The sequence below is a fragment of the Haliaeetus albicilla genome, chromosome 26 (genome assembly GCF_947461875.1).
Source record: "Haliaeetus albicilla chromosome 26, bHalAlb1.1, whole genome shotgun sequence".
NCBI classification, from domain to species: domain Eukaryota; kingdom Metazoa; phylum Chordata; class Aves; order Accipitriformes; family Accipitridae; genus Haliaeetus; species Haliaeetus albicilla.
The window spans coordinates 6,510,772-6,524,860 of record NC_091508.1 but is presented as its reverse complement, the minus strand read 5'-3'; the positions used below and the strand labels follow the sequence as shown (position 1 = coordinate 6,524,860).

The following is a 14,089-nucleotide window of genomic DNA, read 5'->3' as shown; positions in this document are numbered from 1 at the left end:
TTCACTTGCCACAGACGGATCAGATAAGGAACACAAAGCCTCGATTTTCACTTACAGAGGAGCCGCTCTCATGTGATGCTGCCACCAGCAAACCATGTGATGAGGGCAGGGCATAAAGGACCATTTTCTGCTGAGTGCCATGTCAGGAAGAATTAGCTTTTTGTGTTTCTTGGGACACAAACAAACCTAAAAAGAGCACTACCTCCCAGAACAGCAGGGTTCCCCATGGGGCAGGGTGGTTTACAACAGCTGGGAGATCTCTCAGTCTCCTTCCCAAAGGAAAAGGGAACACAACCAAGCTTTGACATGATACAAAGCTTTGAAGCACCTTAAGGATAAAGGGTGTACATGCAAGATGTATAAACACAACAGCTGATAGCAGCCCCAGTTTCACTGACACGGTGGTTTTATGAGGGTGACACTTGGGTTGGTGCCCTGGATATCATCCTGGCCTGCTGGATATTCAGGATAGGTGAGCTCCCACGCCAGAGCCACCCTCATCACTGCCTCAAATTCATTGCAGGGATGAGGAATGGCACAGAGACCAAGCATTGCGCTCCAAAGCTGCGCAGGCAGAGCCAAAGTCAGGCTTGTTTCCCCACATTTAGGCTACAAGGAAGGTCTCCCCAGAGGGTAAGGTTCATCAACTAATTATTTGTTGTTTTCTCTTCCACCTGCAGGTATAGGTGTTGTATTCAACCCATCCCATGACCTCAAGCATCACCTGATGATCCAATTTGCTTCCTTTAGACTGTTATGGAAAGAGGGGAAACTCACAACAGGAACTTCCGAGAGGAGGGCACTCAGTTATTCTGAAAATTGAGGTTATCCAAGGACTGATCTTCCAGCCATAAGGACCTGGCTTTGCTTCCTGCACCTGTCTGGCAACAGCAAGAGGGAAAAAAAAAAAAATTAATAGGACTGGCATTTTCCCTTCTGCAAAAGGTAGAGGCTGGCACATGCGAGATCAGCCGCTGTTTGCTGTGACTGTTTGGCTTTGCCAAGGGATGAAACACCGGCCAGAGACTGGCAGACGATCCCCAGTGCTGAACCAAGAGGAAAGTTACTCATTTCAGTCAAATGTAATGCTGGAAATGTCCCTGCTTACCAGGGCAATCCCACTCCCAGCAGCAGCGCAGGCCACATCCTGTCTCTTCCACAACGGACAACATTGTTTTGTTCAGGGTGAAATCGTAATTTCTCAAAATAGGACAGAGCAGCCTCCACTGCCTGCCAACGTTCACAGGGCAGCACAGAGCAAGCTACCAGGAGCCAGGGCAGAGCTGGCTTTCCAGCCCCTGAAGCTGCACTGACCACGCAGGCATGATTTTGTAGGAAAATACTTTGCTAATCTCAGCTTATTCCCTTATCAGACTGATCTGCAATTCTCAGATGCTATTTTGAGGAGCAGGATAGAGGCATCTGCTGGAGAACAAAACACAAAAGCAACAAGCCCTGTGAAGTGGATGAGCGGAAGTTTGCTGGTCAAAGTGACATTACTCTCAAAATGAAGTGGTACCTGCACAGTTTAACAGGTAAGGGGCTGTCCCATTAACCCCAGACCTATTCCCACTTGGCTGGCTCTGCACTATCGCAGTTGTTACGGTTATTTCCAAGCTCCACTGGAAGGAAACACAAATCCCAAGCCTGGTTATGAATTTCTTCCCTGGGAAGGAGTCAGAGCTCCACATAAGCCCTTATGGACAAAAACCACTGGAGAAGGACAGGGGGAATGCACCAAACAGGCAAGGGCAGATCTAAAAATCTAATGTTTTTCAAAACTCATGTGTAATTATACATAGATCTCCTGATGTGATATCACCACGCTCTCCACAAGAGGGAGACTTGCTACTGCCACAGCCAGCAAGGACCGCAGCGCCGTACGACGCATCCAGCGACGCAAACCTGGCAGGCGCTGCTTTGCCCTGCACCGATTTATTTCGGCAGCAGATGTTGCCCTCATCCACCCCTGATTTTAGCTCTAAATGGTCCCCCGCCTCAGACCTCTGCGGTGAGGAACCCAGAATAGAGTAACAAAATGATTTATTCTCATTTCCTCTTATTGTAGAGAGCAGTTATGTACAGAAACTGTAAAAAAACCTCAAGAGCCTTCTAAGAAGAGCAATTACAGATGCTGCTGGAAAATAAAATCACAGGTACTAGAAGGAACCGAGAGTCAGTTCGCTTTGATCGGAGGGGAATGAGCCTTTGAGGGAGTCTCTCCGCTTTTCAAATATCCTTGATGACCTCTTCAAGCTCCTCTTTTGTGTACATGTGGAACTTCATCCCGGGCTCCACTGTGGCAAGCTGAAAGAGAAGGAGCAAGGGGTTAAGCGTGCCTGCATATGTGAAGTGACAGCATGGGGCAGGGAACAGAGAGCAGCCACAGCAGACAGAGCAGCTGTTCCTTCTCGGCTGCCTGATCTGCCAGCCCAGCAAGATCATTCCACCCCGTAACATGTTCTTTGATTCCCTAAAATAGCTGCCTGCCACAGAAATAGCTTTTAATTGACTCAGTCTCCTCATAGTAGCAGCAGCAGGGAGCGTCTATTGGGAACAGGCAGGCTCTGCTTCTGCTTGCTGGGGAAAAAGACCCCGTTAATACAAGTCCTTCATCAAACACTCCTCAAAGAGGGGTGGTTCTTGCTGCATTTCAGTGTGGCCCTCAGCAGGAGTGCCTCTTCTCCTCCAGTAACCAACCAAGCGTACAAATGCTGGCCCATTACATGCCTTGTGAATCCCAAGATAGCAAAACACTCAAAAGGGGACTGAGGGGTTAGGTGTGGGAAACTGAGGCAGAAGCAAACCTGCATTTTGGTCACCAAACACCAACAATAAGCAAGCCACACTGCACCTTGCAGCTGCCTGGTGCCCTGTACAAGCAGGCCAAAGAGATCTCTTCCAAGACAAAGCCCAAGGGACAAAGCTGGGGTACAACATACTCCACCCTGCCCCTTTGCCAGGAGCAGAGGGAGGCAGCATCCAGGGCAGACAGCTGAGACATTTCACAGAGCGAACACCAGAACAAGAGATACTTGAAGAATGACAAGACTGGAAGAGGAATGCAAGCGGGACTTTCATTTGCACCTAGCTCATGGTATGAGAGCCCAAGATACAGACAGCTGCCATGAGCAGGCAAGCCAGAAAACCACAGGAGCTAGCTGGGATGCTCCAGATCTCACTCACAGGCACCCCCCAGCATCAGGAGTGCCTCTTTACTCTTAAGGGATCAAAGTGTTTGGTTGCAGTAAGCTGAAGGAAAGCTGCAGAGGGTCCCAGTGAATCCCAGAGCTCTTCCTAGGCTTCTCTGCTTGCAAGGTCTCCCATAAAACAGCATGAGATGGTAGGACACGCTTTTGGGGTAGAGGGAGGGTAGCCATAAGGCTTTTTTAGGGAGAAATGTCCTGAACACTCAGCGTGAGAGCACCTGACAGCCCACATTTCAGCTGGCACTCTCAGACCAGTCAAACACACTTGCAGATGCCACTTTAGGCACCTCAAATCACCTGTATGGGCGCTGGCCTGACACTAGACTCAAACAGACATGACAACTCACATATATACCCCCTGAAACCCAAAACAAGGATTCAGAGACACCAACTATTCTGCTTGAACCTGTGCCTCACCTTCTCCCTACACACAAAAGCTTAACTCAACTATTCCCTTACAGGCTTCACAGGGAAGTAATTAATTTTAAAGCATAACAATTGTTTAAGGCTCCTGACCTTCACTGCCAACAGATTTAACTCTTCCATGACCACACTTTGTCCCTTCTCTTTGTTGCTAGATGGAAAATCCCACACAAGAAAGGGAAGCGGCTAGAGTAAATAAACCGGAGCACCACATACTTCTACAAGGCTAGAAAGCAAAGCAGCCACTTCAGGTACAAGATTTTCAGCCAGAAGGGTGACTTGAGTCAATAGAGACCTTTTAATCCTCAGCACATTCTTCTCATACTTAACCCTGATATGATTCCTCAACACGTTCAGAGCTTTGCCAAGCACAGTTAAGCCCTGTTAAACGGGGACATGACATAAGGATACTGTACACGCTCCTCTGCCTCAATTTCTTCACACTGTACTGCAGATCTTCCAGAAGAGACCCAAAGCTGATCAAGAGAGAACTAATTAGTGTGGGTTGGGAGGGCATCTGGGGAAGCAGATTTTAGCCAGCTGGCATAATTTCTGGACAGACCGTCTAAGTTTTCGGCATGCTGTTGGCCCTTTCCCCCAAAGGAAGCTGGTTAATCATGTCAGGAAGGGTCCCCAGCAGCAGTATTTAATAAAAAAAAAAAGGCAGTGCACACTTTTAGGCTGTTTGGGAAACAGATTCCCAGCACTTGGAGGAAAGGAATGGGAGAACGGCGGGAGAAGAGCAGCTCAGGAGTTGGAATGACATGATTTAAAAAGGTCTAGTGTCTCATAACCTGCCAGAAATAGAAGCAAACTCTATACGCCAGCTTTGCTCATCATTTATCCATTATCACTAACAAACTGGAAGGGTTTTTACCTTTGCTACCTAAAAAGGAACATTACAAATCTAACGAGCAGGGTTTAAGGGGACAAGTACCACTACGTTTGTGGAGATCTCTGAGAGCACTGCATGCTCGGATCAAGCTGAGCTCTGCAAGCCTGACTGCTTGTGGGCAAAAGGCGGAGGTTAGAGGAGCACATTCGTTCCTGGAGGCTTCACCAGGCTTTACCTCTTTGGTCCTCCTGTCCAACAGATTTTTGGCACCAACCCAAGACTGAATATAGCAAGTCCAGAAGCTGTATAATTTTCATTCCTTCTAATATTACAAGTACCAGGGAAAAAAAGAATTGCTAAACCCAGGGGAAGAAAAAGTGATCCGGCTGGCACGACAGGTTGCTGCTGGCTGACTCGGCCTGTGTAAGGTCAGCAGGGGCTCCAGCCCACATCCAGGGAGCCCCACGGGAATCACTTCTGCCAGCACTCATGGATTAGCCAGGCAAACGGGCCAGGGTGCACACCTGCAGAAGTCAAAAAAAAGCTCCAACCTTTCCAATGCGCCACACAGGACATGCTACAATGGGCAGCTTGAAAGAGCAAGAACATCTGCAGCCAGCCAGCCATTGGCTTGGGAAGTCATGAACTGCTCCACCAACTCATTCCTTGCTCTAGAAGCCAAAGCAACCCTTCTCTCCAGAAAGCAAGCAGGCAGCTTTCTCACCTGGATGTTTAAAATGCAAGACACTACTGAGACATGCACTGCATAGCCAGCAGGATTTGCACCGAGGAAGCAAAGACTACAGGCTGTGAAGACTTCTGTTCCACACCATGTGCCACAAGCCACAATCACACACTGCTAACAGAGTCACATTACCTCAATGTTGGTTGCATTCAGTTTCTCCTCCATAACTTGTTTCAGGATGACGAGGGAAGATTTGATTGCCTCTTTCAGTGTCATTGACTGTAAAACAAATCAGTCATTAATTGCATTGTTGACGGTCAAGCACGTACTTGTATGTTACCCCTTTGACTGCGGAAGCATGCTGCTCTCCCTCCCGCTCTTCTCAAATCCTTTAAGCTGTCACTGGCAGCAAATTTAAAAGCTTATCAAGTTATCTACAGCATCAACAAGAGATCAAAGCGCACTGTTCAGGCAGGACAGTGACAATTGCAAGGATGGCGACTTTCTGCTTCTCTGTAACTTTTTACAAAGCTTAAGAACTGTTAATCTGGGCACATAAACCTGTCAGGATCGGGACATGAGAGTCCATTTCTCTTCACCAGTTAATGTCTGTCAAGCAGTTCCCCCCAATAAGCTCCAGTGGGAGTTCCGAAAAGCCAGACTCCCTCTTGGCAGAAGCCTTCATGCTTTAAATATGTAAATCCCTGCACAAGGGGGAACTAGAACTAGAGGGCCATGCAACATTTGAAGAGTGATCATAGCTGTGTTTGCAGTAACTTTGCACTTGGAAGATGGTTAACAAGCCATGGAGCCCAGAATCTGGACAATTCTGGGACAATTCTGCTAGTGAACAGATTAGGTTATTGAGTCTTAGGCTGGAAGTCTTTACAGCATTCAACACCATCAATTGTGCTTTTCGTTACAGTATTTGGTTTCTTACCACACAAAACAGGCAGCTCCCTCATGGAGGGAAGAAAGTTTTTATATAACATCAAATAGCACCAGTACTTGCAGCACAAAACCCATTAACTTCACTAGCTTAACAGATCTGGTGGAAAAAAAAGTGGCTTCCTTTAATTCCTTATGCTCAGGCTGCACCCATACTGAGCCCTGATGCCAACCAGCAGCATTCATATAGCAGTTCTTTTATTTATAGAGTACTTCCTGACATGGTCTTAATTATCACCCGCTAGAGGCAGAGACGGCATCTCAGACACCAGTCTCCTGTTCCAGCTGCAACCTAGAGGAAAGCTGCTGGTAGTAGTACTCGTTGTCGTAGAGATCCTCATCCAGCAGCTCAGCACTGACATCTAATCACGGGATCAACTGCCAAGGACCAAGTCCCACCCTGACAAGCTCACGCAGCTCCTCTACAGCACAAGAAGAGTCTTATGAATCACTCATCGGGAAGGAAAATAGTGGATCCTTGTAGGTCGTGAGGTACCTCTGTAACTTGCAAGATGTCAAACCCAATCCAGCCTTTTACCTTATGGTAAACCTCTTGCAGAGAGCTCTGTGCACCTTCCGAGGCAGAGCCGATTGCCCTGGCATCACACTGAACAAATGTCCCCGACGGGTCCATGTGAAACCTGCAGGAATATAGGTGAGAGTGAACGGCTGCGGCACCCCAAGGGCTTTCCCACCAGACCCACAGCACTCCCCAGAGGTCTCTGCATGGCTCAGAGCTGGGGAAGAACAAGGGCTCCTCAGGAGCAACAGCTTGGCTGCCGATTCGGGGCACAGCTTGTGGCAGCCCCTCACTGCGTCCAGCCTCCTCAGGGGACTGCTGCGATTACTGCAGCAGCAGGTCTCTCCTCCTGGCATGCAGAGGAGACAACCAAGGTTTGAGGAGCGCCAGAGTCACCTGCAGACCCACAGCGGGCTGATAAGCTAGAAGGAGAGCTATACACTCCTGACACTGCCCTCCATACTCAGAGCAGTATCATTTTCCTTTTTATTCCCCCCCTCTTTTTTTTTTTTTTTTTTTTTTTTTTAAATAAAACCAGCAAGTTTTCACTACTGCTCCTGGGAGGGAGACCATGGGGAGACGTTATTGGGCTGGCTCTGCTGAGCCATTCCCACCTCCAGCAGAGGCTGAGTGTTTGAAGCATACGAGTTCAGGTTACAAGCACTCCACCACCTCCCCAAGGAATGTTACAGCAGGCTCCACATATTATGTTACCAGTGGCTCTACTAGTCCTTTAGGGAAAGGTAAGAATAAACTTGGGACGAGGAGAGCTTTAACACCTCCCTCCTGCCCAGGAAACCACATTAAAAAAGCAATGATTCAGTGAAGACATGGCATTCTCTTCAACCCCAAACAAGCAGCCAGTGCTCAGGCTGCTGCAACCCGTGCTTTGAAAGGAAGGGTTTAAAAGCATTAACAAACACATCAGATACATAATAGGATAAACCCCAAGTGTTTGGCTTAAGTAAAATCCCAGAATCAAGTCATTAAAGTGTCCTGGGAAGTTTCAGTAGAGGTTTTGTCTCTTCCCAGAGTTGGCCTGGATTAAGAGAGATGAACTTACAGCTGGGGTCCCTTCTCATCAACTCCTCCAAAAAGCAGCGCAACACCAAATGGACGAGACTGCAACAGAAAAGAGCCAACAGGTTAGGCAAGGCCAAGGACAAAGTCAGAGGGGAGTCAACAGCACCACCCCAGCTCCGCACCATTGCTCCTGGGTCTGCGTCCTCCTCCCCAAACTGCAGCGCCAGGTTGGACACGGCCTGTGTCACGCTCTCCACTGTCATGGTTTCGTTGTAGGTGAACCAGTGATTCTGCAGGAAAAAAAAAAAAAATCAATTTATCACCTTGTTCCCAAAAACATGACAATCCCAGATCGTTCACGCGGCAGGCTGGAGTGATGCCCTGCATAGCCACAAAGTCTACTTCCCTCCAGCCCCTCCAGGCAGGCTGCTGGCACTGGGGCACAGCCTGTTCAGCCGCAAGAGGGAAGCACCAGGAAGAAAGCAGGAAGTGCAGAACAAGCTGGGAAGCTTGTGCAGGGATCCCCCAGAAACCTTGGGATAGCTAGGCCTTGGATTGTTTCTCTTACATGTTCTCACTCCTCTCTCTGGCTGCAGTTTCTGTGCTGCAGCAACTTTTTTTTTCCCTTCTTAAATACATTAGAGGTGCTACCACCATTGCTGATGGGCTCGGCCTTGGCCAGCAGTGGGTCCAACTTGGAGCCAGCTGGTATCGGCTCTGTCAGACATGGGGGAAGCTTCTAGCAGCTTCTCACAGAAGCCACCCCTGTAGCCACCCCACTACCAAAACCTTGCCACACAAACCCAATATAGATGCCAACAGGCAAAATGCAAGGCTGAAGCACTTTATCCCAGTATCTGTTTCTGGAGCGATGGGGTTATCCAGCTCTCCAGAGGTTGGAAGAGTGCTGATGTGCAGGAAAACCTCACAGGAAAAGTCTTTACTACAGCACAGAGATTTGTACCTGGGACCTCCAAGTACGTGAGGCACCGAGTAAATTTAAAGGGTCAAAAATATAACCAATATAACCAGTCTTTTGTCAAAACAAGGTCAGACACACAGCCCCACACATTCACTAGAGTGCATCTGCCAGCACTGAGACCACTGGAGAACCTGCTATAAGATTCCCAGCAAACGTGCAATACCAAAGAGGAAAAACACACATGAGGCTCCACCTGTTTGTTCTGCAAAAGCCCAATGCAGGAAGCTACGCTCCCCGCAAGCCTCCCACTCCACACCAGCTCCTTTGCTGTAACAATCTTCCCATGCCAGAGACTTCTGAGACACCCCTGAGATTAGTGCTATTGTTTTAAGAAGATAAATGTCAAGTCTTACCTGAGTCTCCACTCTTGCTTTATCAATTAAAGTCTTTGCATCAGCTATTAAGCCACTCATGGCACACCCTGGAATCAGAGAGGGAAACCATGGGTCATTTCACCAATTATTTGTAATGCACTCTTCCCCCAGACTTAAGCCCATAGTGACATACAAAAGGCTGCAGGCTGGAGTGGGCCCCTGCGTGGAAGCACACAGCAGCACTGCACCGCAGCATGCTGGAAAGGAAGGAGGACAGGATCGAAACAGATTTACTCAAGAGGAAAGATGGACACTCAGCTGAAGGGCAGGTACATAACCAAGTTCTCCCAGTCACACCTCTCACCCATCCCAAACCTGAACAGGCTAAAGGAGCCACATTTGAGGCCTTACAAGAGAAGCTAACCAACAGAAACACAACCTGCTTGGAAGGGGAACTCATTCATCCCCACCACTGCAGGAAGGGCTGGCTGACCCATAGCTGGGGGGGATGCAGCAGGAGATTCCAGCACAGATCCTGCTCCAGGAAGAGAGAGGCTGTATCGTAAGCACACAGGAGGAGGAAATTAGACTCTTGAAGAGCCACTTCCATCACCTGTGTCATCAGCAACACAGGTATTTTGGAGGTCTCCTGCTTTTCAAGGCGACATATTTGGTAATGAGCCTGTCGTGGGCCCCCTCACGATGCAGGAGGCTGCTGCAAGCAGGGGTACAGGCTAACATTAGTGCTCTGGGAGAAACTGGCCTCAAGTCAAGCCTTTTGCAGTAATTCCCTGCCCTCCCAGATCTAAATTTGGGATGAGATTTCATGAGGGAGGTCACTGAGACGGGGGGGTGCTTCAGCTGCCTCTTCCTGCTCCTGTAACTATGTCCTGCTGGCCTGGAGCCTGGAAAACCAGTGACCAGGACCTGGTGTTCACTGAGAGGGATGAGCGGTCCCACTCAGCTCAGCAGAGCTGCCTGAAGGGAAGGCTAGACCTGAAACACCGCTTCTGACACTCCCAGGGGACAGAGTCTTATTTTTAATATATCTCTCTCTATACATATATAATCTCCAAAACTTGAGGGATGCTCCTAGGGCTCTACCAGAGGGGCACCCAAAGCTCACTCCTTTCTCCTTACCTATGTGGGAATCGATTTCTACAATCTTCTCAATGCTGCTGGGTTCCATGAGCGGGGAGGTGATCCTCTTCTCCACAGCCAGGCAGACGCCCTCTGAGGTCTGGATCCCGATGGCCGTGGAACCAAGCTGAAAACCACTGCACAGTTACCACCACCGCAGCCGGCACAGGGTCTACCCATGACAGCTCGCATAAATATAAGTGGTGCAATGCTAATTTTGTCATGTATTATTTGTAGGCGTTTTGTTCTGGAGACAATCGCATCACCAACACAGCAACACACTTGCAAGACTGCATGGCTTTGCGCACCAAATTTTAAATGTTACTACTTGAACGAGGAAACTGGAAAGGTTAAAGGCATGCTACTTCCCAGCTGACTAGTTCATCAGAACCCAGCAGGGCTGCTGCAAGCCATTAATCTCTTCCCTGAGCAACATCAATTTTTACAGCTTAAAGCCTTACGAATTTAAAAAGCCTTGCGAATCTTCCTTTGCAAGACAGAAATTAAATTTTAAAGTGAGAGAGGATTTCACATAATGGCCTTAATTCTGACTGCATCTGTACTTCTGGCTTGGGCATTTCTTTCCATTAGCTCTTTTTCTCCCAAGTGTCCTCATACCCACAAAATTTACAATGAGAACGAGAGCATTTTGCGCACGTACCATTTTCCAGGCAGCAGTTAATCACCCGCAGCCAAGACCGCAGCAAGTTTTACCCTAGTCTTGCAGGACCCCACAGTGTCACCACGGCCATGAGCACAGCTGAGGGGGTGCAGTGTCAGATCTCAAGGTCTCCCACCAGCCCCTACCCTTGCTCCCAGCACTTGCAGCTTTTCCACACTGGGGAATTTACCAGAATAACTGTACCAGCTGCGGTGTGGAGATGCTGACACCAAATATCCAAGTCAGGCTACAAGGTATAATTTTAGCACCAAGCTTCCCCAGGTAGCTACACCTATAACCACGGGCCTGACAGAGGGGACTCTCCCTGTTGGAGGCACTCATGGTTTTAGACTTTGCCCAATGCTCCCGTCCTTTAAGCACGCAGCCTGCCACAGCTGCGCACAAACCCCAAGGGAAGAAGGGACACCTGATGTCACTTCAGATGTATTTTTGTTAATGAAGCTACAGCACACAAATAAAAAACTCCTCCTACACCCCTAATGCACAGGCATCACATGTAACTTGTTGCAGCAGCCACCTGAGCTGCAGCAATTTTGTTGGTAAGCTTATGGGCTGATCTGGAAAAAAAGGAGAAGCCAGAGGCTTCTGTATGATTGCTACTCTAGTAGATGTATTCGTAATTATAAAGTCAGCATGGCAATTGACATCCTTCTGAGAGTTTTTACTTCCCAATGCCTTAATAAACATTATTACTTTTTGCCTCCTCATTTAAGTTGTACTTCAATGAGCTAAAGCAGTATGGGGAAGATAAAGCCAGCACCCTCCTTTTCCCCAGTCCAAACACAGGCCTGCTCAGACCTTCTTCACTTCGTCACTTGACCAGTTTCCCCCAAGTTTAAATTTACTCCCAATCAACACCCACATTCTCAGAAACAAGAACATCTATCAATTAAGAACACTTGATGCCCCAGAAAGGCCATTCAGCTCTACAGAGGTAGGTTAGTTTGCTCCTAACAACCTTTACCTTCAGGTTTTAAAATTCACCTTAGCAAATGGTGACCCACTCCAAGCTGCAACAGCAACCAGCTAAGAAAATGAAAGTTCACCTAGCAAAAGAAAAGTTGCCACTTTAGGGTTTAAGGGACACCATCTTTATAAAGCCCATGGACCTGAAGGGAACACTGCATTAGCTCAGGCAAACAGAAAGCGGAGCGCTCCTCTGCTCTTAGACCAGCGTTTATGGACATGAAGTGCACGACATGCTGGCAGCATGAACATCTACAGGCAGAGTCACGGTGTACAGGCATTCAGGACCTCTTGCTTCAACAGTAGCTTTTAGTAGGTTTGATGTGGGGATTAGCATCTTCAGATTGTGTTTGGTTTGGGGGTAAATTGGTCAGTATGAGAAACGGATGGGAACGTTCCCCTGCATTTGGGGAAATCGATGGCTTTTGATTCTTCATGACCCATAAAAGAGCAGAGTGGCAGGAGCTTTGGCTGGACGGAAGGAATCGAACACTGCCACACAGCTCTCCTACCACAAACTGTAGGTGAAAGGTTGGCAAAGAGTTGCCACAGCAGTCGCATGCAGGAGCAGCGCCTACAGGGAAAGGCACCAGCTCCCACTCGGTGTTGTGTACTGCCCTGGGAGCTGGCCAAACCCTGCCTCGCTGCAGAGTGAGGCCAGAGCCCAAATGAGTAGAATCTGCCTGTTTTATTTCTGACCAAACCCAGGCCTTCAGTTCGAAAGAGCCCTTAACATCACAGTTTGGCAACCAGATGGAGCTGACGATACCTTTATGGCCTCGATGGCATACTCCACTTGGAACAGCCTTCCCTCTGGAGAAAAAGTGTTCACACCCCTGCAAGAACAACATCAGAAATGGTGTAAAGGGCAGGAAACTGAAGGCCGACAAGGAACACAGTTCCTTATTCAAGAGCGATGGTGGGAAGAGTGATGCTAGGGGCAGCTGGAACAACGTCATGGCTTCGCTGGAGCTCATCACCCTTGCCACAGATGCTTGCAAGGTCTGGATTCAGGATGCTTACAGAGAAAGAGAATAAAAGGAACACCAGCTGGTCTAGCAACGGGTGAGGAGGAGGTTTGTTTTCATGGCACACTTTACACTGTGGATGCTGGAAGCATGCTGCCTTTTGACTCCAAACAGCACACCTTCTCTCAGAACCAGGAGCCAGCAGGATTTTATTTTACCAGTGCGGATATCCCATCACATCATGTTCCCACCCTCCCCACACACCAGCCCAGCCTGACTTCCACTGCTCCTCCCATCCCACCGCACAAAGCAGGAGATGACTCTGCCCTCCCGAGAGAAGCCCTGTGCCCAGGGCCTCCATCCACATGCAAACCCCTCCATTTCTTAAAAGCCATCTGATTTCAGGAGGCGTTTAGCAAGATAAACTACAGCCTCATGATACACCCTCCCCTTCCCACAGGCAGCCTCCCCCCACACCGGGGGCCTTCCAACACTGGAAGCCCCCGGTCACAGGGGACGTACCCTCCCTTCCCCTGCATTTAACAGAACCGGGTTCTCCAAAGCCCAAAGAAAATAAAAATAGGGGGAAGAGCCCGAGGCAGGGAGGGGACGGCCACGAACCGGACGGCTGTACCAGTGCCCGGCAGGGCGGAACCCCCACGGGCCCTGGCGGAGCAGGCAGGGGGACGAGCAGAAGTCCTTGAGCAGAGCCCAGAGGGGCTGCGGCCTCCCCACCAGCTCCTCAGAGCGGCCCTACGGCAGCTGCAGGCGAGAGGCACCGGCCAGGGCCTACCGGGATGGGGAAGGTGGTGACCGGCCGCAGGCCCGTGACTCAGCCGCAGGCCGCGGGCGGCGGGGAAGGCGCGGGAGAGGGCTGGCGGGGGGCGGGCGTGTACTTACCGGTCGTACTCTGAGCGTGTGAGGAACATGGCGGCGGTGGCGGGGAAGGGGGGGGAACAGGCGGCGGAGGCGGGAACGCCGCTCTACCCTCACCGGGCTCTTCTCCACCGCTTCCTGCCAACGGGCCGGCAACGCGCAGGCTCCTCCCCACCCCTTTCGCTCTACTTCCCCCCGCGCCGCTTTTCCATTGGACCGCACTTCCCGCGGTTTAGCCAATGAAAAAACGGGGAGGGCGGGCTCGGCGAAGAGGAAAGGGGAGGAGCTGAGGGGGCGGGGACAAGGCAAAGGGGGCGGGGTCTGAGTTCTAGAGGGGCGGGGCGGGCGGGCACGCCGTGGCTACGGGGCCGGGGTTACCGGGGAGGGGGTGCCGGGGCAGAGACACCGGGATGCCCCAGGGTCCTCCAGGGCCGTGCCGGCGTCCAGCTCCCGGTGCGGTGCCGACAGCCCCGTTACCGGCCCCCGTCGGCTGTCGGCACCGCACCGGGAGCTGGACG

The 14,089-nt window shown here is 50.0% G+C and overlaps 1 protein-coding gene across 1 annotated transcript; it reads right to left on the bottom strand.

Moving 5' to 3' along the window:
• Positions 1-2,026: 2,026 nt before the first annotated feature.
• PSMA5 (proteasome 20S subunit alpha 5) lies at positions 2,027-13,773 on the bottom strand. Its single transcript, XM_069771994.1, has 9 exons — positions 13,596-13,773; positions 12,497-12,563; positions 10,080-10,206; positions 8,979-9,046; positions 7,826-7,933; positions 7,684-7,742; positions 6,639-6,741; positions 5,345-5,431; positions 2,027-2,307 (listed from the first exon to the last, which is right to left on the bottom strand). The coding sequence occupies exons 1-9, from the start codon at positions 13,622-13,624 to the stop codon at positions 2,230-2,232; spliced, it is 726 nt and encodes a 241-aa protein (XP_069628095.1). The 5' UTR covers positions 13,625-13,773; the 3' UTR covers positions 2,027-2,229.
• Between the last annotated feature and the right edge of the window lie 316 nt (positions 13,774-14,089).

What these genes read in the sequence shown, in the direction of transcription:
- PSMA5 (XM_069771994.1), bottom strand. Translation starts at nt 13,624, where the DNA reads ATGTTCCTCACACGCTCAGAGTACGACCG. An exon ending in TGCAAGAGGTTTACCATAAG is followed by an intron (nt 5,432 to 6,638) that starts GTAAAAGGCTGG and finishes TTTGTTTTACAG; the next exon opens with TCAATGACACTGAAAGAGGC. An exon ending in TGAATGCAACCAACATTGAG is followed by an intron (nt 2,308 to 5,344) that starts GTAATGTGACTC and finishes CTTCTCTTTCAG; the next exon opens with CTTGCCACAGTGGAGCCCGG.